General features: G+C 38.8%; 2 protein-coding genes across 5 annotated transcripts in view; one reads left to right on the top strand and one right to left on the bottom strand.

Annotated features, from left to right (window-relative positions):
• The window catches only part of LOC110827061 (uncharacterized), a 283738-nt gene that overhangs the window by 175910 nt on the left and 82180 nt on the right, over positions 1-25648 (bottom strand). For 2 of the 4 annotated variants that reach the window (XM_022058332.2, XM_087342871.1), the window contains exons 1-2: positions 13377-13861; positions 2494-2536 (exon numbers count right to left, since the gene is read on the bottom strand). In XM_022058332.2, coding sequence (XP_021914024.1) covers positions 2494-2536; positions 13377-13429 — 96 coding nt within the window. In that variant the 5' untranslated portion in view covers positions 13430-13861. Of the gene's footprint in view, positions 1-2493; positions 2537-13376; positions 13862-25648 lie in introns of those variants that run through there. The other 2 variants (XM_087342869.1, XM_087342870.1) reach the window with 1 other exon arrangement.
• Sox15 (Sox box 15 transcription factor) overlaps positions 1-25648 on the top strand; it is a 164959-nt gene that overhangs the window by 99431 nt on the left and 39880 nt on the right. The window lies entirely within an intron of this gene.

Here is a 25648-nt window from a genome sequence, read left to right as displayed (position 1 = left end):
CATCCTCTATCTTATTTAATACTAAAAACGTATGTATTTATTTTAACGTTATTAAGTAGCACGCGAAACAAAATATATTACACAAACAATTCATAAATAATCTACCCCTTAGCAACACAGAAAATATTGATATTTGGCAAACAGGAAATGCATGTAAGGGCTCTAAAATTTGTTTTGGGGAGTCTATTGAATGGAACAAAAATACTGAGCTCTGTTTCAGGAACTTATTTGGCATTTAAACAGAAATAAATAAATGGAAAGTGATGCTAGTCTTCATTACACTGCCAAAGAAAATTATGTTCTCATGGCAGAAAGAATGAAGATGGCTATCTTCTGGGTTGTTGTGCCATATAGTCTGGTAGAACTTTATCGACGTTTCAGAGATGCTTCATCAGGGCGATATGTAATCGGTAATCGCTTCAACCAGACTATAAGGCATAACAAACCAGGAGGACGCCATCTTATGTTCTCACCGGCCATTACATGGATCAACGTTTCTGTTCGTCAGTCTAGGAACATCGGCATATTCATTTGAACGCTGGAATGCGCCCGTAGCCCGAGATTAAAATTGTCCATTATTCCTCTACTGCTGCTGTCGCCATCCATTTGATATCGTCATCAAAATAATCTACTTCACGGTCTGTCTTCCACTGATCCATATCGGCTCTGTCATATAATCTTATCTGCACATATCACCATTTCGCGTGCCAACCAAAACTTAGGCTTCCAATATGACGGTGTTACCAGGCTTCGTTAGGTTTGCCGCAGTCACTCACTGTTTACAGATAATGTAATTACTTCTACTTAGTATATTTTTACTTTGTTATTTAAATTTCAAATTTTCTAACTTTGTTTAAAAATTGTTAAATTCAAGGTGGTGAAAAGGCCTTGGAAGATAAAATATATTAGTATGCATTGATTAATATACACTTCTCAGCGTTTTTTCTATGCTGTAAATTGCTAACGTAAGCCTAGGAAAATTAATTCATGGCTTTATGTAGAGCAATGTCGGTAATGCTGTAATGTTCTACAACAGTGGGTTTTTATTAACAAAATCTGTTGTATTTACAAATCCCTGACAAAGTAGACTTGCAAGATCCAGGAGTAGGCCTGTACTGTAAAATCGTATTAAAATCATATGTGAACACGGATTGGATCTGTCTGGCTCAGATGATAGTTTACTCAGTCTCTTATGACCATCGTAATGAACATTCGAGTTTCATTTTAGGCAGAGGATTTCTTAACCAACTAAGCAACTATCAGCTCTCCAGTGAGAAATTCGAATCTTATATAGGCACTTCGATGTTTTATTTCGCAAAAAATCAGTTACTTTCCGATTTGTTATTTTCTCTTGATCGTTGCATCTCACTCGTACAAATAAAACACGTAACACTCCTTATTGCCTTAAAAATCCTTTAATTACATGTGAATGTAATTAATTAAACCTTGATTCTATTAGTAACCTGTTATGGTTTTATTGTGACGGTTTTCGAAATGTGAAAAACCGCCTCACAAATTATTTATTTCTAAATGGGGCAAATAACTGTCTAATGCCCTATGAGGTAGTGGTACTCCCCTTCCACCACCTCGGAGATATCTTGCGACAAGTATAACGCCAAAGGTGATTACATTACACAAAACATGAGGAGACTTCACACTTCAACATATCTGTTATTCCATTTTTGCATGATCATTTAAAAGAGACTGTGTTTAGTTGTGGATGTCACCATGAAGAAATACAGACAACATCCAGAGAGAAGGAGACAGAAGAAAACAAAAGCAACTCAAGACGCGCCCCTTTCTTAATATCATAGTGTACGTTGCAGAAATTATACCCAAGGGGGAAAAAATACAGAAATAAAAAAAAAATCTTGTGGTCTGCCCAAGAATGAATTGAGTACTGCATAAAAATATCCCTCTTTGGGTATTATTATCACTAATTTATACGTATGTGTGCATTCTACTTTAAGAGGATCCATTATGTTCAATCTGTCATTAAATACCAGAGTAGATCGTATTCCTGTCAATCTGCTAGACGAATGTCTCAAATAATTTTTGTATTTAACTTTTGAAATAATAAATATTAATATCCGAATCTGTAATAAGCAAAGTTTGAACCTTACATAATATAATGACAATACAGCGTCATGTAAGCAGTGGGAGTGTTGAACTGTATATCATATCAATGGAAGGATATATACCATAATCACGTGACTCGCTATAGTCATTCTTCTCCAACCCCCTCCCACACATAACTTCAATAAAACAGCGTCTCCAACGAAAACAAAAAAACTTCAATAAAAGGCAGCCGAAATATCTGTGTGCCCTATGGTATTTTCTAGATGATGTTGATCAGTATACGTAGGCTTAAGAGTTAAATTAACAGAAACAAAGAGAAATAATATTTACAGTCGCTTCAACCCAAACCGTAACGCATTTCACATTTAAAAAAAAACTGTCAGAAATCACGAAAATGGTCTTACAGGCACTCACCTCATCTGCTTTGCGCACGTTGCATTTAGCCTCCAGCGAATTCCTACCGAAACAAAACAAAAGTAGGATTTTACTCACACAAATTCAATAAATGTTATTACTTACTAGAAACCAATACATCATTACCCATAATAACAAGAAATCATTCAGTCCCCTGTTTTCTTTTCGCTCTGTGAGTCTGATAATGGCTGTCATCTGGGTTGTTGCTACGTGTAGTCTGGCAGAAGTTTGCCGGCTTTTGTTTCAGAGGCACTTCTGAAACGTCGGTATAAATCTACCACACTACAAGGCACAACAACCCTGAAGACAGTAATCCTTTCGCTCTGTTTGCCTGGCAGTTGCTAGGAGATCAAGTAATGTTTATTACTACATAAAGGAAACCATGTTACATTACAAAAATCTCAGTATGGAGAGGCGGTCTTTGGGCCCAGATTTGAATTCGGGAACTGCCGAATACGAAGGAGGAGTGCTAACCACTTAACCGCTACATCTGTTACGAAATATATTAAATATGCATGTAGGAGATTAATATCTATGACCTGAACAATAAATGTTAAATACGACCCTATGCTTAATTACGTAACACTCCAAAAATACGTATGGCTGAGAGGAAGTATAGGCCCAGTTATTCTTAATCTCGGTAACCATCACGCTCCACAGAAGGCTGGGTGTGAGCATAAGCCTGCCTTGATGTGATAAAGAGAGAAATATCTGCCCCTACCGGGAACAGAACTGTGGTCCAACCCGTACGGGTCTTATCCCATCCAGTCTACTATCACATGAGAACCGGAACTATTTCTCCCGGAGCAAAGTGGCCGAAGCGTGAAACTGGCCACTCCGGTACATCTACTAAAGATACTCCCTCGTTTCAGCAAATATGAACACGTGTCGAACTGGAGGTAAAGTTCCACAAATTCTTAACCTTATCTATATCTTTTTTACTCCAGTGTAATAAAATGTATTCACTTCGTGGAAAACACTATGCAAAAAATAAATAAATTTGGGCATGCGTTTTAATGAGCATCTGGACACTGGGACCACTGGTTTCGGTCCAGTTTACGTCACTGATATTTGTCTATATTTTTCTTGGATTCCTCTTTAAGGGTCAAAACCTTACAAGCCTGCAGTGTGCAGTACCCACCCCACGGCCCGTCTTAGAAAAAAGTTTCGAACTCGAAGACACCTGCATTCAGACCTATTCGCCATGAAAAGCAATTAGTAGTGAAATCTGCTCATAACAATTCTAGAAAGAAATTTCATCAAATGTAAGGAGAGAGTTCTTTGAGTCTCGGTGATGTCAAGACCTTTTAACGGGTAAACTACTTCACAAACAGATTTCCATTTGTTTCTTTTCTTCTGGTAAAAGGTCGCATTTCCTGCACGGTCGTATTATTCATCAGAGCACGTACCCCATACTCTGAGTGGCTGTATTCGTTAAAGTTATTTTATGGCTTGATAAGTTCCTACGAGCGTTTCCACTCCCATTCTGCTACAACAGCGCAGTGTTACTGGTATTCACAAACAAACAACAGGAAAATTATGCTAGGTGTGCATAAACTTTCTATAAAATTCTATGCACCTCGAAAAAATTTGAGTCGATATATATCGCATATAGGTGAATCTCGTTATACACGGGGGGGGGGGGGGGGGCTGCGTTCCTGCGAACTGCGTATTAAGAAAAAGCATAAACAGTAAAACGTGTAAGAATTACATTTTGATATTAAACCAGCGCCAGATTTCTTTAATGCTAATCTTAAAAACTGCATCACATTCCCTGATAAGTCTGCAGAGGGTTCGTCGCAGGAAACAGGCTTTAAAATTTGTCCGTGGATAGGATATTCCAACAGGCGGCCTCGGCATTTTCATCGTACCATGCATATTATAGTTGCATTCCTTTGGCTCAATTAAATTTCAGGTACGTAAGATCACGTGAGTAACTGTGCCTTACTTGAGGAAAACTGTGTGTGTGATGGAGTCACTTAATAATAAGGAAAGTTTGGGTATGAGTAATTATGCGTTGATTTGAACCAATGCGTAAACAGGACAAGTGAACAACATCTAATCAGCAACACAAATTTCAATATAACGCGTGAGAAGTTCCAAGGTGACTTATGTATTTGATCCCACTTGGACTACATTCTGAATCTTGTAAACCCTCGTTACGTAATATATGTGACTGTCTTATCTGCTATAAAAGTAGGAACGTCTTGGAAATTTGGCCTTTTGGAACCCTGGGGGGGGGGGGGGATTTACCACCTTTCATATCGGAATATGCGATATTTTAAATAATGCTGCACATGTTGTTAAGCTAGAGGGCGCGCAGATTAATGTCGGTTTGCACAAATTTTTATATTAAAATCTGCCGCTCTGCTCTTACGGGAGTAACAGTATCATCTTCCAGACCAATGAAAATATATGACATACACAGTTCAATATTTTCATAATAATATTTAAGTGTAATGAACAAATCATTGCCACATGCAGGCCTATAGGCCTATATGGTTTCATGACGGCGCACAGCAAAAATTATGCTTCACAAAAAGGTGGTACGAAACTATACATTACCATAAATATGTATCTACATATAAATCCTTGCTCTATAAATGTGCAGGTACTTGAAAACAGGGCAACACATGAACCAATGTGTGCGTATTACGAATTCTAATTACGAGAGATAAGATATTGCCTTTTTCTAACTATAACGTGCAGGTACACAATTTCAACCACACCAGTGTGCCGTAGCACACCGGACTAGATTACTAGTTGGAAGCGTTTCCCTCCACAACACAAGGAGTTGGGATAAATCTTCTGACCCTTGTCAATCAAATCTAACCAACTATATAAAACGTGATACTGACATTAAATATCGAGAGGCCACTTTAGGTTTTGGTAGGGAAGTCACATGAGAATAGATGGTCCTCGAACCACAGATTTAACTCCACGTAATCTTTTTTTATCCTAAACCGGGGTACTGTCACTATCAGCCTATATTGCCGCTTCGTAACGCCTTATTGCCACGTACATTTTTGACACTATAAATCACGCGGGTAATCTGTAGCAATTGTATTTTGCCGAAACGCAGAAGCTGGATAAAATGGTCATTTTTTTATTGTTCTTGAACGATAACGAATTACTGCTCCTTTGTGAGAATTAAGATAAAAAGCTATTGTTTATTTTTAATTTCGCGTTACAAGACTCGATATCGACTTCCTGCTATCTGATTTCTAGGTTCAAAATCCTAATGCGTCCTGCGCATTTGATTAGTCTTTTAACAAAACCCTTCAAATTAAAGATACTGATAATCTTTATTGCAAAATGTTTGTCTTTGTTTACTGTTGTGAGTGATAAGCGACAACATTTATTTATACGAAATAAAATTCTATTACAAAGCATCTCACAAAAGAAGTTTACAGGCTATGTATATATTGATCGTAACTTATAATAACGTTTTATGGAATGTTTACATTTGAAACAGACCATTTCTAAACTGGCGGGACTCTAAATTTCAACACTTAGAAGACGCTAGTTGTCCAATTCATGGTTTGTAACAGGATATTTATTAAAATATTATCTGAACAAAGATATTTTGACTGAAGTTCACCTACATTGTAATATACCAGCAGAATTTGAGGTTCTCGCAACGGCGAGTATGAAGATGGCTGCCTTCTGGGTCGTAGCGCCGTGTAGTCTGGCAGAAGTTATCAAGGATTCAGAGGTATTTGCTGCCTCATTCATCAGGGCAATTATCTACGAAGCATCAGGAAACTTCTACCAGATTACAACGAAAACTATGAATGGCCGTTCAGTACACGAATTTGGGCCCAGTACCTCCCGAAAATGAAACAGAAGTTATATTCACGCCTAATACAATCCAACAGGTGTTGAACTAGATGCATCCAAAATACCACGCGAGTGCAGACTTCACGTGTACATCAGTGGCCCCGTATTGATATACACTCTTTGAAATTAATTTGCTTTTGTCACGCCATCTTCATTCGGGCCCACATTATCTAGATGAATCTTTTTACGGGCAGTCCATTCACTGTTCCTTTCGCAGAAAGAAATATTCAGTGCGTAGCAAATTCAGGAGATCTGACGTCGGATACGCGAACTGTTTTCACGGTTCGCCTCGGTCCTCGGGTCTTAGTGGCTTATGACGAAATACAACTTCATATTCCCCCTCATCATAACAAGTGTTAAACGTCTTCTACTGTTATTTCATGGTGAAAGCTTGTTGCATCCTTTTCTTAATATACACACACGTATTTTCTCTTTATGTTCAGTTTAGCAAATCATTTTAGAAAATATACAGAGGGCCATTTCATCCAATTGGCAAAATGGCCCCCCAACAGCGTTACATTCAGTATCGTGTGCTCAGAACTACTTCCGAATATCCCATGAGTACATTTGCAGATTTTTAGTCTACGTTATAGAAAGTCTTTAACAACTAGACCACATGTCAGTAGTACACACGCACTAAAGGGGTGTGCAACGATTTTTTTTTCACGTGGCAACGTTTAGCATTACATACTTCTGATCTGAATGCACAGAGCTGTAAGAGCTATGTGTTAAAAATAATTTTAAACCAAGATAAGTGACAGACTGTGTTTTTAATGTTTTCTTATCCATTCCACGTTTGTTGATATAAGTAAATTTTGTACTAGTACCAAACTGAAAAGCCCTTTTAATAAAAAAAAACGGGTGGGGAGATCACAATTTCCTCAGGGTTCACTGCTGTCTTAAATTGGCCCTGAATATACGCATATATTGTGCAAATCCCTTTCCACATTTTAATACATTCCTGAGAGGAGAATGTAGCCTACGTTCACGATTCAGTCACCCTGCTCACCCACTGTTCCAAAAGAAAGAGAAGGCGAAGAAAACAGAAGTTTCGTCCTTAACAAGTCGCCGTTTTGCTCCACGTTTCATGTAGGTACAGAGTTTCACATGGAAATACCTTGCTGGCTTTTCACTTATAAACACTACTAATGATATTCTCTTATCTCTTTATCTGCGTGGGTGGAAGAGTTATCTACATTAGACATCACATTTCTATACCAGAAAAAGGCCTTGCCAAAAGCCTCGCTAGGTACAAGAGTCACATCTAAAATCTCTCCACTCAACACACACGGGAATATTTGTACAAAACTGAACTAAAGCTCACTGATGTAGTAACATTTCCGTTCATCAATTATGCTTGTTTCACTTGCTTGAACTTCAATAACAAAGCAAGACAAATATACAAGAGGCAGTGACCAGCAAGTAGGACGCGTGGGAGAGATGAAATTTATACAGAATTTGGTCGGAATTTCCGAAGGAAAGGACCAGCTGAGTAAAACAGGAGTTGACGGGGTATAATATTAAGACGGGTCATAGGGAAATAAGGTGTTCGGGTGTGGAGTACATTCGTTAGTCTCAGAAAGGGTTCAGTGGTGAGCTTTCGTAAACACGATAATGAACTTCTGGGCACAATGAAAGAATGGACATTTCCTGATTTGCTGAGAAACGACTATCTGTTCAAAAAGGATTCTTCTGTGTGGAGGAAATGGTGTAGTAACTCACGCCGGTGAAATGACTCCTAAGTCACGCTAAATAATTCAAAATACACAAAAGTGTCATATTAAGTCACAACAACTGGCTTAAAATACATTTTCTTAACTCTTATTATTTCTCTACTTGGGTATCCAAGTGATTAATAAATTTATATCCAGTTGATTCTGTCTAAACCAATCACAGTTACCGAGTACAATAAGATGAGCAACAATGCAGTCCCAGGTTCGAATTCAACTCGATATATGTTCAGCTTTTCACTTTATTCAGCATTATCTTATGTAGGCAAGTGGTCACATGATTTGTTTATCTGCTATCCGAGATGTCTTAGCGAATGTTTAATAGAATAAATTAAATGGAGACCTCTGTAAGGATAATTCCCGCAGTAATTAACTATCAAAAACTGTAGAAGAGAACCAAGTAACAAACAAACAAAGAAAGAGTGGAAATTTCTTTTTTATTATTTCGAATGTTTAATGTTGCTTAATAAAAACCGTGAATATTATATTTCAGCAGTAATTAACGCAAAACGTCATTCAGACAGACAATAGGATTCACGTCTCAGCCTATTTTCACGAAACTGTTTTAAGCAATTTTATGAGCAGGAAGCAAGATATTTTTTCTGATAAACCTAAAACACACATGCATGCCAATACAGTGAGAAAACAGATTTTGCGTCACTCATCACAAAATACCGATACTTTAAAATCATTTACAATTTGCACAACCATTAATTGTCTACGTTCGTGTTCGTTCCTTAAGCAAACAAATGTTTTTTTACCAGGCGGCCCTGATAATGAGGGTCTGTTAGTGGTGATTAATGAAGAAGGTTGAGGATTCGGTACCCGATATTTAGCTGTTAATATTATAGCTGCTTAGTTCTTTGTTTCGCTGCACGCCACAGATTACACTTATCAGAGGCCGCTTGATAACGCTGGTAGTCAGCACGTCATATGTGCTGAATCACATGACAGAACGTAGAGTCTGGACTATGACAGCCTTGAGATTCACACACCGCGATATCCCTTTTGCAAAACTTAGTATCATCGTATCATCGCAATCACATGACTTCTGCATTAGATATAACGACGCACTTCACAAAGACACTTAATGTTATATGCATGTTTCATTTCCGAACATAAAATACCTTTTCCGTTTTCAAGGGTACATAACATGTCATTTCACATCTTGAACACAATGAATTGTTAAGTTTGTTTCAGTGTTAATTTAACGACGATTTATAAATCACATGTTCTCTAAAGATGAACTGGAGAATGCTTAGGTGTTGTGCAAGATGCACTGAGAAGAAAGAATGTAGAAGGAAAAGTAGTGGCCCACTTACAGTTAATTAACATTTACCCGAAGGACTGAAAAAAAATACAAAAGTCAGTCTGAATAGAATATGTAACCCGAAAATTCCCTGTCCTAATCCACATGAATCCACTTCACGCCCTCGACTGCATCCCTTAGATCCATCTACGACGAGGTCTTCCGAGAGATCTCTACCCTTCAAGACGTCCAAACAAAATGTTGTTTACATTTCTCATCTCCCACATGCTTGCCGCGTACCCCCCCCCCCAAAAAAAAAAAAAAACTTCTTTCACCATTCTAACAACATATTATGCCAACTGTCACTTCATCCCTGTCCAAATTTTCCTCTCAGCGCCCTATTCCCGAACACCCTTAATAAAAGGTAACCCAAGAAGATGTATAATTTACACATTCTAATTGCGTGATATGAACCTTTCTAGCATAGTCGTTTGGTATTCCAGTAATTTTTGTACGAAACAAACGAAACATGTGTTAATGTTGGTATCTTGGAATGATCACTGTGCTGTGGCACACGTTGCTAATATCCAGTCATATCAGCATTATCATAATAGTAGAACCGTAACTATGAGAAACATGGCCTCATGCGAAATGCGAGTCGTGCTGCACACTCATGCTATTTCTGCTTACCTCAACAAAGGAGAGACTTCTGTTGTCTATCGCGGTGATTTCTCTGTTTAATCTACACAGTTGTGTGCCCACAACATTTAAGGAGAGGGTAGGGGAGGTGCTGCAGGGATAAACGTTTGAGCACAAAGGACTTCCGCGTGTCGCCACTGCTGAGTTCTAGAAACCCAAATTCAGATTCCGGAAGCCTCGGGCTCCAATCTCGGCTAGGATTTCTGGTTTTACGTACGTTTCCTCAGACCGAATGACACTTAAATAAGCACCATCATCAACAATAATATAGCGGATTAAGGTCTTGAACTGTCCCGATTACAAAGATTAAATCTGGTCGTTTTATCATTTTGTCGGACGGCTATAGCTTCTTCTACTTCTTCGATTTAACCTGACATAGCAATTGCAACGCACATATTTCAGCCATTGTATCCAAACTTATTTTAAAATACTCTGTTGTATTGATATCACTCTCAGTTCTTCTCCGATGTATTTATTATTTGTAGAATCCCTTATTCTACAGGGCGTTTCAAAAAATACCTGTAGATATTTAGTGTACACAGGAGCATTAGTTCTGGCACTTGGGGAACTATCGCAGATGTCCAAAATCAGTCGTAAACATATGATCTTAAACTTTCATCAGTGAACCAAATTAAAATAAAATCCTCTCGGACCATCAGCCGTGTTCAGTGGTTAAAATTCGCCATCATTTCTGTGGCCATCTCTGTCCCCATCATCAGGACGTCTGATGTGACATCAGACGCATTTCTGTCTTCTCTTTTACCATTCGTTCTTCCATTCATCGTTCAACATTCGGATGCATATAGAAGCGTTACTATTACTGCAGTTAATACTTACTTCTGACCTCTATCGAAATGTGTGTTCCCTAGTTTCACAAAACTCTTGGCAACTCTTTACTTTCACATTAACAGTGTTTTGCAGCCACTGCAGTTTAAAAAATTAAAATTCATTATTCTATTACCTAAAAAAAAAATTCTATTTTTTTAGGTTCTGTAAGTGAAAATATTTGTACTTCAGAAGTGAAAATTTAATTCCCGTTCACTAATTAATGCCTATGTTTGTAGGCCTACAGGGAAATACGTCTGATCATCAGTAAATAAATATATATATATATATATATATATATATATATGAATATGATCTGTATAAAACACATCTGCGCAATATAAGTATTAAAACCAGGCAGATTTAAATTGCTACACCTAGTACTTTAACGTAAATTTTATCTTAAGCACGTGTAGCTTTCTTTCTGTGTCATGAGCTAAATTAGGCCGTCTTGCAACAACTGATCACTTGTCTTATAGAATACAGGTAACATAGCACCGGAAATAACCAAGCCGACAGGGCACGTGTCTTGCAAAATATTGCATAATATTCCAGACTTTGTTGTCATTCAGATAGCAGTTTTAATACAGAAAAGTCACCAAAGCTGACTACTCTATTTCCTAAACATCTGTCGCGCACGCTTTTATTAAACAATTGTCTGGAGTTAAGGCGTTTGTCTTTTGTTTCATATATTCTAGGTCCACGCCCTAACATGTTTCTTTGGACATGCCTCATGTAGTTGGTTATTTTCTTTTTACATTTCCTTGGAATCTGCAGACTGCAAACGTTAAAATATAAATAGCCGTATATTAATGAATGGCAAGTAATGGCGTATTCTGGTAAAAGTTTACACGACATTTCTAGCTTGCCCTGATGATGGAAGCAGTTATCACCTATGAAACGTCTACCAGAATACACGACTCAACGATCAATACAACAATCATCATATATATATATATGATTTGAGGTTTTCACAGCGGTGAGTATGAAGATTTCTGTCTTCTGGGTTGTTGCACTGCGATGAATCGCCCTGATGACGGAGGCAGTATGACCTCTGAAACGTTGGTAAACATCGACCAGACTACACAGCGCAACAACCCGGAAAACAGAAATCTTCATACTAGCAGCCGTGAAAACGTAAAATCTCATCGTGTTTCGTATCCATAAATTAGGATTGTTTTTATGTTATTATATTACTTCAATTAATTCCGTTGCCTAGCCGTATTTAAATTTGCACACGGCCTACGACCTTTGTTTCCTTTTAGTTTCAAATTTCCCAGTTGATGAGGGACCAGATCGAAGTTCAAAAACTGCGTGAAAAGCACCAGAAGTCAGTCTACTTTCCGTTTCACGTGTCGTAACTCAAAGTAATATCCTGTTGGGTGGGTGGTTGCTAGCAACTGAATCATCTCGTGCAGTATTTGAATATCGGCACGTCGATCTGGCGATGCCCCTCCAAACATCAACAAGAAACAGGACGGAGCAGACTGTAAGTCACGGAGCATGCCCCTAAAAATACCTTCAGTGTCTGTAGCGTAAGAGTTGTAGTATTTATTCTAAATTTTCTAGATTGGTTTGACCCTTTAATCTTCTATCCATTTACGATAACCGACGTATATGCATAACAACCGGCTTATTTTTCAAGCAAAGTATGAAAAACACGTTGTATAGGGTGATAACAATATCTCCTGCGTCACCTAGGTTGTGTTTGTTTGTTTGTGTGTGTGTGTGAGAGAGAGAAATTGCTGCCATCCATGACTCATCGCCCTGATAATGAACGCCGCAAATACCCATGAAACGTCGGTAAACTTCTACGAGACTACGCGGCGCAAAAACCTAGAAGACCGCCATGTTCATACTCGCCGCTGTGAGGTCTTAAAATCACTCCAAATTTGACGTAGAATCTTAACAATTCCATTCCGACACCTAAACCTGCCGAACAGTCTTGCACCGATATGGCAATGAGCCGGTTTTCTGGAGACTGAGGAACGCGTTTTGACCCAGCCTGTAGTGCGCATGAAGTAATGACAGGGTGTCTATGGGACGACGTGGCCCAGAGAGACAAACATTATGATGGCACGGTGAGTGAAGAGGCCAGCCTAAGTTGTCATTTCAACCCTCGCACGCCCAGACAGCGACAACAGCCTCCTCCAGAAACCATTATAATATAAACAGCGTGTCGGCATCTTCCATGATAAAAGGCAAAATACTAGTTTAATAATACTAATAATACAAGATAATAGCGTGGGATGTTATCCCGAGAAGTAACAACTACACAGATTTACAATATAATGATAAAATGAGATAGCAGCCGAGCCTCTTTCTTTTTATTATTATTATTATTATTATTACAACTTATTTCTGTGGGAGACCAGCTGTACCAGTGTTTCCGGACAGGTACATTGCCTGCAGTGGGTCACTGTCCGAAATTGACCACCGTCAATAATGATGAGGTGCTACCAGTTCTAAGACACATCATCTGCCACAGTTTCGAGCGCCTTGAAAAGTAACGCAATTTGTCTCACGGCTGATTCACTAACCTCTTGTGAAGCGTAACTGCATTCAAGTTACGAAGTTCCGTTGAGGCGTTCATTCATCCACACACTCTCTCTATTCATTGTCATTTCTTCTTCATTATTCTAATATTAAGGTCCATTTCGAGACTTGCGCTGTTCGGTTTGTGAGATTTAACTAAAGAATCTTCTGGGTTGCTGCCCCGTTTAGCAATCACCAGACTCACCGCCGTCAAAATCTCGAATCCTACGAGATTTAACTAACCCCTCTCAATGCATTCACCATCACTAAAAAAATAGACTACGCGAACAAACACCACTACTCCGACAGATGTTCGAACCCTCGATCTCAGCGTTCTTAAACTAATTGCCATTTCACTGAACCTAAGGCGATTACATTAATTCACAAATATTTATCACTTTATGATGTTATAAAGCAGTGCAAAACGCCTTCGGCCCATGTCCTATTGCTGCTGCGAACACTTATACCCTGTCTGACCAGTGGTTGCCGATTTCGTCAGAGGGCGCTCGTGAATGTTTACATCGAACGAGGGCTCTAGAGGCTGCATTGCTTACGTCACAGACATAAAAGCAGTTTCCAAAGTTCGCCACCGGCAGTCCTTGATCAGACGAAAGACCTACTTAAAATTGGTCTACTATTTGTTGAATTATTTTTATGTTGTCGGATAAATGAAAAATTGTAAAACTTAGTACGAAGCCTTTTGTCGCAGGCGACAAATAATTAAATCTGGCAGCTTCAAAAGGCAGAATGGGTAACAACTACAGGATAAAGCAATCGGACATTTTGGTTAAGAACGAGTTTCGTCCAAAACTGCGAAATTATTCGCGGACAGAATGGCGGACGTATAAACATGGCAAAACTAACAGGTGTTTTTATTGTCTTGGATCGCATCTCATATATAGGGAACGACTGGCATAAACATCGTTACAGTCGGTGAGAGCTCAGGAAATTCCCGGGATCCGACAGGTGCTTCCGAGAAACTTTGATTGTCCCGTGGAAAAAGAAACAGAACTAATTTACACATGTCACCGACCACTATGTGTTCCCTGGGTTTTCCCAACGAGGTTTTTCTTTTACAGAACGTCACACGTACAGAAGTCTGACGTATGGGCCTTGCCCTCGCACTCCCAAATCGTTGAATATTATATAATAGCTGAATGTGACTGTCTTCATGTAAGAAGTGTCGTGTAATCTCTTTGAAATTGACCAACGTTTCATAGGTACTTACTGCCTCCATGATCAGGGCGATTGCAGAAGACAGTCATCTTCATATTCGCCACTGTGAGGACCCGAAATCTCACTTAGATCCTAGCTGATATATCTGCGTCACATGAATCGATGGCTTAAAACAGGTTATCAGTTACTGATACGAGTATATTCGTGTATCATAGCAATTGACATCAACCGGTATATAAATGTTTGTATGCCGTCCTTGAACAATGTGTCAAAATTAATCATAAGTTACACTGGATAAACAAATCAGTACAAGCAAAGAATCCTCTGAATGTGGGATCATACAAACGATTCTTTAGGAGGATTTGAGGTTCTCACGGCACTCAGACCGAAGATGGCTGTCTTCTGTGTTGTAGCGCCTTGTGGTCTGGTAGTAGTTGGCCGACGTTCAAGGTGCTTACTGCCTCCATCATCAGACTGATCGCCCTGATAGCAAACTTTTGCCAGACTACACGACGCTACAACCCAGAAGACAGCCATCTTCGGACTCATCGCCGTGAGGACCTCAAATCCTCCTAAAGAATCGTCTGTATGATCCCACAAATCCCAGTACCAACTGGTACATTCTTCATATAACTTAACTTTATTGGCGGTGTAATCAATCCTCGTGTCAAAGTATGAGTTAAATAATCTTTATATATGATACTTGGTGGTTAGCTTACAGCACAGTTATAATATTCAGTCATGTTTCCAAATATTTTCTGTGAACTTCCTACACAAACACTGACATCGTTATAGAAAAGCCAGGTGTGTGTAAGGCTCATTTGTCATTCGTACCTTCTGTGAACTCATGCATAAAGACATAACACAGCACCCAATCATCAAATTATGGGTGTTATTACAATTTCAAAGAATAATAACAGAGTTGTTATGTATGTTTAAGGAGGAAATATTATGACTTCTAAAACATTTCTTTTAGTTGTAAGAAAACTGGGAAATTCAGAAGGTGGAGGCGTGGCCATTCGTTTAATAATCTTATACATTTTAACAAAAGAATTGATGGTTATATTACTTGCTGGTGTATTGTTTTGTATGCAGCAGACAAAAGAAATTGATCTGTAATGAAAAAAACGCGTTAAACACCTCATACCTAAGTACATCCGATGTTACATCCCATTTTTTATAAATACAGGTCAAATAAGAATAGACTTGGAAGAAGATTTTAGCATATGTTTGGGTATAACCCGGAATAATGATATTAGCTGACTCTTGAACACTGACTGTGACTGTGATTGTGACTGTGACTTCCTTATATTCTTCCGATACGTCTCTTATTCATTTTTTTTTCAACTGCTTCTGCAACATTAAGTAGACTCTATAATGCTTGCCACAATGGATCTTATTCTGTGTAATGTTGTGACGATAAAGATTATAATATTGTTTCCACACCATGCTGAAGGTATCTGTCAAACCTCGAACCTGAGATTCATTATATAGTAGCTTGTGGCAAATATATTTAGTGCTACATTTCGCAAAACCACAACAAGACTGTTTCCTGGGATGTTGCGGCGTGTAGTCTAATTAAAACTAGCCGACGTTTCACAGCTGCTTACTGATTACTGTGGAAGTAAAAACCTCTGAAACGTTGGTCAATTTCCACCACACTAGACGGCGTGGAATTCCACAATACATTCGTCTTCATACTCGTCACCTTAATAACTTCAAATTTCTTCTACAATTATCAAAATATGAGGCTTTATCTTTAGCAGTATCACTAGACTGTGTTCGAACACCAGGGGCCCCTTGCTTCAAAACTTATTACCCATGAATTCATGACAAGTGACAGTATTCCGTGTACTTTATTTCTCTGCTGTAGCGCACTATAAAGTGGGATACGAAAGGGAAACACAAACACGAAGATTAGAATTCTGTGCTCGCAGTTAAAATAGCCTGTTGGTTTCGCTCACAACAAACAAGCAAACAGAGTGACAGAATGACGTTATGTCAATTCAGTTTGACAAGACAGCGCTGAAGACATGGAACACACGAGAACTGTAACGACACAACAAGCAGAAAGGATACACCACAACAAAATACCTCGTTTGCAGAATCGCAAATTCTCCGACCAGTTGGCGACCAGAATTCTAAGCATGTAAAATTGTTCTTTTGGACTTATCCATCGTATAAATTATAAAATAATGTGACTAAAACGTTTCGGAAGCTAATTATAATTCCTTCTTCGGGTAAAGATGGCGGGAAAAGGATACAAAATGCAACAGATAGGTTTCCTGTCCTCTTTCCCCATTTTTTACCTGAAGACGGAAGCAGAATTCAGCTTCCGAAACGTTTTAGTATTATTATTTTATAAACTAGACAATGGACAAAATAGAAAAAACGGTTTTAAATATTATAACGCAACATCATCAAAAATATTCAGACTCCGATTAAAATTCACACTAGTGCTTTTTAATTGACTTTGTTCCCGTTTTGATTGTGTTCTCATTCATGTTGATATTTTTGCAGTGTCATTGTGGTAACCTTGAAGAAAGGTATTTTAAGCACTATTTATTTTAAAATAACTATAGCCAAGCCAGTTCTGTAATTCTGTTAGGTAATCAAATGATGATAGCATTTTGTGGTGATTCTCAAATAATGATGTTCATTTTCCATTTTTGGTATCTCATAAGCTTAGCTTGAGAGGTTTAATAAAAGCATTCTTAGTGAATGGTATCAAATGAAATCGCATTTCGTAAACTGAAGGCTTGAACCGTTCTACGTAAAATCAGTTCAACCGCCGAATCAAACGAAGAAAGTTGTTCGAGGGCGGTTGGGTTGCGGTTGAATTTTTAATTCGAAAAGCAAAATTTAACACATTTTTCAATCTGTAGAGGAAAAATATTTATACAGTAACTAAATCGATCCTCGCAAAAACGAATTAAATTTAAATTTTCATGTTACGTATCATATGTTATATTTCTGACGTGATTCAATTAAAGATGTTAAAATAAATAAACAAAATACAGGGCACTCAACTTCATATTACCTAAAAGAATAAGTAGACACAAGTTTCGCTTCATCATATGAAGATCTGAAATAGCTAGTGAATTCAAGACCAACAAATGCGATAGAATTTAACACGCGTGTAAGAAATGAAGCACTCGGCAAAGCCGTTTCGCTGATGACAATGTAATGTGGGTGCCACTGCTAGTTTATTAACCGTGAGGCAAGGAATAGGTTAGATTCACCAAAAAACTTGATTCAGAGCCATATAGAGATATCGTGTGAATCAAATGTACGAAGCTTTTGCGACATGTCTGAATTCTAGCCCGCGTTGCTGTTTGCTGCTGCTCTGACGGCCGGCAGGAGACTTCAAGGACAGATCAAGACACTCACAAAACCCGCAAGATTTTCTCCGATACAAACACAAGTCTCTACAAGTAAAACTGGCCTAAATACTCCTCCATATTCCGTCTCGGGGATGGGGAACATTCTCGCCGACTAGTACCAGATTTACACAATTCGATTCTGTTGTGTGTTGTTTTATAAATTCTTGGTTATTGTTATCAGAGTCACTTAAACATACTCACTGTTCCACTAGCTTATTCACCAGTACGTCGTTACTCCAGAATAGCCTTGATGGACTTAACCCCTTCCCTGATTAATTTATTTTTAAAATATGAACCAAAAATCACATTTTTATTTCATGTTTAAAAAACATAAAATCATTTATATGTATTTGGATTAAATTTTATGAAACTCTAATGATCATTGTCCTGAGATAAAACGAAGTAACTCAGGTTAATATTTTTTTCCAAAAATCACCAGCCCGAGATATCTCGGGACAATCAGGAACGGAGTGAAGGGAAAAAATGATGATGCGAGTTCTTCGATTTTTGGAGTCCATGCGTCTTAAGATCAACACAAACGGTACTAATTTAATGTGTTAGATGTGTTTCTAATTCTGATTTTATGTAATTTATGGATCAATAATAGGCAGTTTCGAAAATAAAACAACGTTCTGTAACGTTGTATTTCCCCGTAGTTATCTTTCTCTTGGTAGCCCCTAATCGATTCGACCTCGAAATATACATTAACAGAAATAAATGTATCCCACGAACTGGCGGGTTGTTGCTTTGTCATATGGCTCCAGGTCTTCGCCACAACTTACAGACATGCTCCAACCTCACATGCAGTGGGTAGGAGTATCGCGGCTGGAGCGAGACATCTGCGACATTTTCCCCTTAGCACAATGTATCTGCGTATCGACGAAACGAACTGCTCTCCTAGATGTCCTTGCAGTAATCCATGTAACTGTTGTCAATGGTCTGCATTCCTTCGGACCAGCTACAAAGCAGATACATGTAGAGAACACACACGTAACTCACTCTTACACTCACATATGAGACTCGTGTCTGACTGTGGGACGTGCTTACCAAAATCAAGGCAAAACGCAAAAGAGAAAAATGGTAAATCAAGAAAAAGAAAGAGAAAGGCTAAGATTGAAGGAGAAATAAAAGTGAATACAAATAAAATAACTGGTCGATAAAAAATTCTCGAAGCTAAGAATCGTAGAGAACAAGCTGTTGTGATTGGTCGCAGTTCGCATATCGTGTTTCACGGTTCGATACTGTGGCTACCAGCGGACGGGTCGGGCTTCCTTGGCGGCGTGGTTACGTGAAGCACTGCGGGATCACTGCAGGTTCACACCGGTCTGTCCGTCTGTCACGACCGCGATGCAAGTAGCCTGTCTGCATCAGGCAAGAGAGGCTGGCACCAAGCATTCTGCCTCAGAAACTACAAATCATTTCTTCTAATGTTAACTAATTGCCGACAAAATGAAGCAAGCTTTGCAGCTGAGTTGTACGTCGAACGGAAACGAAACATTACAATTCACACACTATCGAAAGCTTCTCATGCGATCAGATAAGCAGAAACATGGAAATGGCACAAACATTTTTTACTGTCTTCCTGTCGTTTGAGTGTTCTAAAATATTCTGTACGGAGAAGGCGGGCACGTGTCGAGACAAGCCACAAGCAACACGCATTTTATGATCCTAGAGTGAAAGAGGCCAAGGTTTTCCTCAAAAACAAATCTGCAAACCCGCAACACATTTGTATTTAAAACTGAATATTTATTTGTGGTTTGCGTAACACGCTGTCAGTAGCGCAGGCTACTGGCCTACAGCGTAAAATAAAAATGATTAATAAATTAGAAAAATGTGAAAAGGGTCTGACGGTGGCCTAATTTAAGTAACCATCTCAGTTTTGCCTAAAGGGACTGAAGAAAATCACAAACAACTCTTTCAGGATAACCATTCTTTTGTCCACGGCGTTCGGATACTATGATTCATAACATGAGAGTTCTGTGGCAGAAGAAAATAATTACATAATTCCCTTCACAGAGAATTTGGTGTTAAATCGGTGGAAGTCCTTGTCAACTGAGTTGCTTGCATTGATTAGTCATAAAATAATTACAGTGCTGTTCTAAAAATCCTCCTTTCCTTCTTATGACGTGCATTCATCTTCTCCGAAACACGCAAATATTCACGAAAACGTTCATTAACCTTCGAGTTTTACAATAAGTCTTTACCAGTTGAGCGACTGCCAGCTTCTCAAGAAGATCTCTTTTCCATGAGTTAAAGCCATGTGGGCAAAGAGACATCCAACCTCGGGTTCGCATTCGCGTTCGTAATGGCATGAGAACGAAGTGTGGGCAGCAAGTCAGGAGGTAACGAGAGAGCTAGCACATGACACCGCAAGAGGAACTCCAGCTCTACGGCTGTGGCTATTAGCGCACAGACCGCTGAACAGCTGCAGCGTTTAAACCTCAGAGACTGAACTTCCGATCTATAATTTAATCAGAATTATTACGACAGAATATAACCAACTCCGGGCTCCAGGGTCTTGCTTCGGCAGTTTACAACAGCTGGTCAAGGAGTGGCTTACATTTACGGAACACCGACAGTCATCACCATTATCAACAAAGCTGCCGAATATGGTTGTCTTCCGGGTTCTTGCGTCGTGCATCGTTAGACAACTAAAAAATCTTATGGGGTGATATCTTACGCTCGCCGTGAGAGTAACATAGGTAACGAACTTTTATTGGCTGGAACTGGCTAATGATGCATTTTATCTCGATGGCTCTGGTATGTTCCACAGTATGGAGTGTACCACAAAAGGAAGACAGAAAACTTATTTTTCGTCTTTCGAAGTGCTAGCAGGGCTTACATGATTAGGACGAATGCTTCACCCCTGTAAATAGTATCGAGTTTGACTCCCTACCAGGGGACGTGAGATCCAGACTCAGCATTCTTGGTCCTTTTGTCAGTGCCTCCAGTCGAACACCTTGAAAGAAGTCACGATCGCTTCCTCCCTCAGCCTTTCCAGTTCATCATCATTCACGGTCATTCTCGTATCTGATTGCATCCCACATAATTTCTGAAGTTAATGCAGAACTTTTAAATTATCTTACGAGTTGCCTCTGTCCACATGTCGACATGAAGAACGTACTAGACCGAGCAAACATTTATGTGGTTAATTTTATAACCCTGTCATAGCTCAGACTATGATTGCTGAACTGGGAAGGATCTGGAAGAAAACGGTAGTGACGAAAGTTAAGGTACTCTGCCGGCAAGTGTCTGGGGTACTGAGAAAAATCAAGAAAACCCTCAGTCAGGATAGCCGGTCAGTGGACCGAGGTTTGAACTCGACACCTCTGGAATGCGAAGCATGCTAATCACTCGACTGCGAGTTCCGTTTCGACAGACAGTCGCGAACATTCGACAAGAGGTGGTCCTAAGATCTGAACTGAGAACTTTCAACAGAATATAAGGCTAATCTTTCTGGGGAACTGATGTGGTCGTAATATGTGCTACAGCCTAACGTATAACGTAATGTTTTAAATGTTAATAAATTACTTCACTGATCGAAAGGTCCCTCTTGATACACCATTCCCCAACATTAGTTTATGTCACTCTGAAATTTAAAGGCCTAAATCTTGTTTTGTTTGTGAGTGTAGAAGTATGTGAACTCTCAAATTAAGTACTATAAATTAGCTCACTTCAAAACCAATCAAACTAATAATGAAAGAAGATGAAATGTACGGGATTTAAGTTCAACGCCAGTTAGAATTCATGGAATAAAAACTGAATGACTCTGCTGATCTTCAGACTTCACTGTAAATGTAGCTGTTATCCACACATCAGTGGTTATCCCATAGTTCCTTGAATCTGACCACAGCCCCGTGCATTCCACGGGCATCACTCTCTATCTCATGTTCCTTTGATCTATCGACAAACACGTACTCTCAAAGCTTCTTAGAACCCTGCGTAAGCCAAGCTATCAAATTGAATTAAGTCAATAAGCATTCTCTCCCGTCTTAGTGCCGGCCATTTTCACTTCCTTGCCTCCATAGCAAGTTCGTCCACGGGCTGAGAAGACATTTTTCTGTGACTTGGTATAAAGTAAAACTGGTAAACTTACCGAAGCCCTTTAAGTTCCCCAAATACTCCTCAAATTTTGCTTCCGATTGTCGTCTTGTCAAAGACGGGCAAACTAATAGAAGAAGTTCTAAAAATAGTCCAACAGCACACAGAAGAGGAACACCTGATTAATTTATGTCATTAAAGTTCTGTTGACGACATAAAACGACCCTTAAATATATATTCAATCGATATCGTTCTAAGATAAACTGTTCAGAATTCCAAAAATTTGCAAAGAAACACCTATTTTTAATATATGCCCACTTCCTGTTCGTAAAACCAAAAATATATTAATGTATTTACGTGTTCCAATACATTAGGCCATTGCAGTTTTTGCACTAATAGCAAAATTTTCCTGGAGCCCAAGAATGAGATGAAATTTATAACGCATAACCAGACACTGTCGGTTAGAACTATAGTGTATCTTGTATTTAATTTCGACCTCTGAATTGGCCATATACCTGCAGTTGAGACCAACTTTCAAACGGAGCAGAAATTACAAGAAGTTCGATAACTTGCGAGTGACCACACACTGTGATTTTAGAAAAGGTCTTAGCGCCTGAACTGAGTGCAAAAGCGATACACGGCACGGGACATGTTATGTCTCGGAAATGTGTGTTGCAAAACAATAAAGCTCTATGTCTTCTGTTAACTCAGAGAAGTTAGCAAAAATCTAAATCTTGATGCTAAAAAACACCGGAGATATTAATTATAAATTCCTAGAAAGTGTCCGTAAAATGACGGGAAAAAATTACTTCAAGATATATTTATAATTAAAAGAGTAAAAAAAAGTAGCATATACACAATGAAAGCATTACTTATCTTTGCTTAATTACGAAGGCTGCAAAGCGTTAAGACGCAAACATCTGTTCTGCTTCTTTGTGTAGAAGCACGTGTACATAGTAGGTTATGGATAAGTTATCGCACCTATATTGTCCCATAAAGCCAAAAATCTGTTAACAACAGGAAATAATCGCCAACCAACCAAGCTACTTGCTTATTATATAGATAGACAGGAATTATATAAGTTTTCTATGAAAACGGCACGGTTTACAAAATCAGATTTTAAGAACGGAGATATAAAAAACTCTTTCATTCAAATATTTTACATGCCCAATCTATAAATTAAAATAAACACAATTTACAGTGTGGTGATCTATTTCGTGTACAATTTCCACTAGTGTACATTCCGACTATGATAAATTTATGACATTTGGCGGTGAATATGAAAATGTCTGACTTATGAGTTGTAATGCGGTGTGTAGACTCGTAGATAGATACCAAGGTTTCGGAGGAACGTAATGCCTCCATCTTCACGGCTGAAGTGCACTTGCAACATCCAATTCATCATTTAATTTATCTGTCTTGTGCCATATACCTTCTTTATATCGCGGGGATTATTTATTCCCGGGGAAATGTGTAGAATTTCTTGGTGGACGAAGCGACGCTGGGGCAGGTTCCTCTCTTGTGTTTTCCCGCCAATGATCTCCATTAAACCGCATATTTAGCCGACAGCTTTACTGTTACTTTACTTTGCTTAGCCCACATTATCAGCCGCCGCTGACAGGTTTGACAGAAGTAAGCACTCAGCACTGCTTATGAACCAAGTCCATACAGAAAAAAATCTTCTTTGAGTATGTATTATTCGCTCACATAATCAAGAAATTCTCCACCATCCGTGGAAGACAAAATTTCGTACTGCTCATATCCTCACATACAATGCAGTTATCATACCCTCTCACGTACGCCCACGTCTACCATATGGTCTCTTCACTTCACGGTTTCAGACTTAATTTACGAATGAATTCTGCTTCTCGTTAATGAACTAAATACAGAATAAATAACAATAATTATAGTTTATTTTTAAAATATAATTCGCTCGTATTACTTGCTAACGCCTTGTAGTATGTTGTGATACGTTCTTTGCACGCAGTTCATTGGGAGAACGCATTATGGGCTGGTCATGTCCGTCCGTCTGTCCAGTCGGTTCGTTTAGCAGACAATTAAAGAGTTTAAATTATATTTAAGCAATTTTACCGTACCAAATTTTTGAACCAATTGTGATTAAGTCACTTTTGCTTTCATGCATTAAAGACGTTCAACATGAACCATCTCCCTCCCGTAGAGTCGACCAACAATCAATCAAGATATCGATTAATCGAAATCGTTTTACCAGAAATAATTGACGTATAAGTTGGGCACAAGCTTAGGTAAGACTGATATTATGTATATATGCATGATTAATTGAATACATTCGTGAGATTGGTTTATGACTTTTATGGAACTGAACTTGATATATATATTGATAATTAATATCACTTTCGGATGTTACTCTATTTAATCATGATCAAGGTTAGAAATATTTAGAGTGGCCTTTTAAAATATTACTCTGTACTTACGTTTACACTATGACAGGGTACAGGTTATTCTGTTTTCAAATTGGTTGCCTGGTTTCGTTGGCGGCAAGCTGAGGTGTACAGTGGTGAGGCCCGTATTTTTATTCCACCTTAGTCTCGTATTAATCGACAGGGGGCAACACTAAGAACCAGACCCCTGCAGTTATCCCGTCATAGTACAGGGGAATCAAGACTCACGGGAGGGAGCCGTGCGTTCGGAAGAAGAGTGGCTCAAGTAACTGATTGATGAACATCACAACATGACATTTTGATTTTATGGGACTATGGCGACGCCTCTGCCGATGGCCGCGTGGTCTAGACTCGCAGGTTTCGGGATGCGAACACAGAGGGTTCCATTCCCTACAGAGTTATGGGTACATGTCTGCGTTCTATGATGGATCCTGACATGGCACAGGCATTACGATGGAATGGCAAAACTATCTAAACGATCCGACTGACTCTGAACACCCCCTACGAAGACTTTGATGGCCAAACGAGGTCACGGCGAAAACGGCCCTAGTGGCAATGAAGAAAGAACAGAGGCAAGAGGCAGAGGTGGATAGCTAGAATTTTGAAATGCGGATGAGAGAAAAATGAGTATCATTATTATTATCATCATCATCATCATTCTGAGCGTGGAAAAACGGAAGAACCAGAGGCCCTGGTCTCAAGATACTACTCAGAAGATCCTGATGATGGAGGCAGCAAGGACCTCTGAAACATCGGTAAACTTCTACCGGGCTACACTGCGCAACATTCCCCGAAGACAGCTATCTTCGAAAATAATCCTGCTTAAAGTTTATGCTTTGTTAACATAAATATTTCTGCACTTCTCTTCTTGACATTTATCTCAAAAATGAGAAAAAATCAAGGTTGATAGTCGACAGAATGTGGGCAGAATAGTACAATGAACTACTAAAAGAAAGGGATAAACAAAGGAAAAGAGAAAAAATAAATAATAATTAGTAGAATTAATTTCTTTATTTAAATCAGTGTTGTACGTACTGTGCATTTTTTACCTAAAAGTAGATACCTGTGTAAAACGAAAGCTTCCTTTAAACTGAAAATGCACAAGACCTTTTTCGTATTCCGCTATAAACAGGTTTCAAAGTAACGTTTCTTTGCTTTAAGCTTTGAAACTGCTGGATGTGAAACTATAAGACGAAGCACTTGCAAACAAATTGCGGATAATTTCCGTGTTCCCACACAAAAGGTGTTGTTTTATAC

Source organism: Zootermopsis nevadensis, unplaced genomic scaffold (assembly GCF_977971745.1).
Source record: "Zootermopsis nevadensis isolate Lab colony 2312 unplaced genomic scaffold, Znev_1.0 Znev_ptg000004l, whole genome shotgun sequence".
Lineage (NCBI taxonomy): Eukaryota > Metazoa > Arthropoda > Insecta > Blattodea > Termopsidae > Zootermopsis > Zootermopsis nevadensis.
The sequence above is the reverse complement of the archived record's forward strand: the minus strand, read 5'-3'. Positions and strand labels throughout refer to the sequence as shown.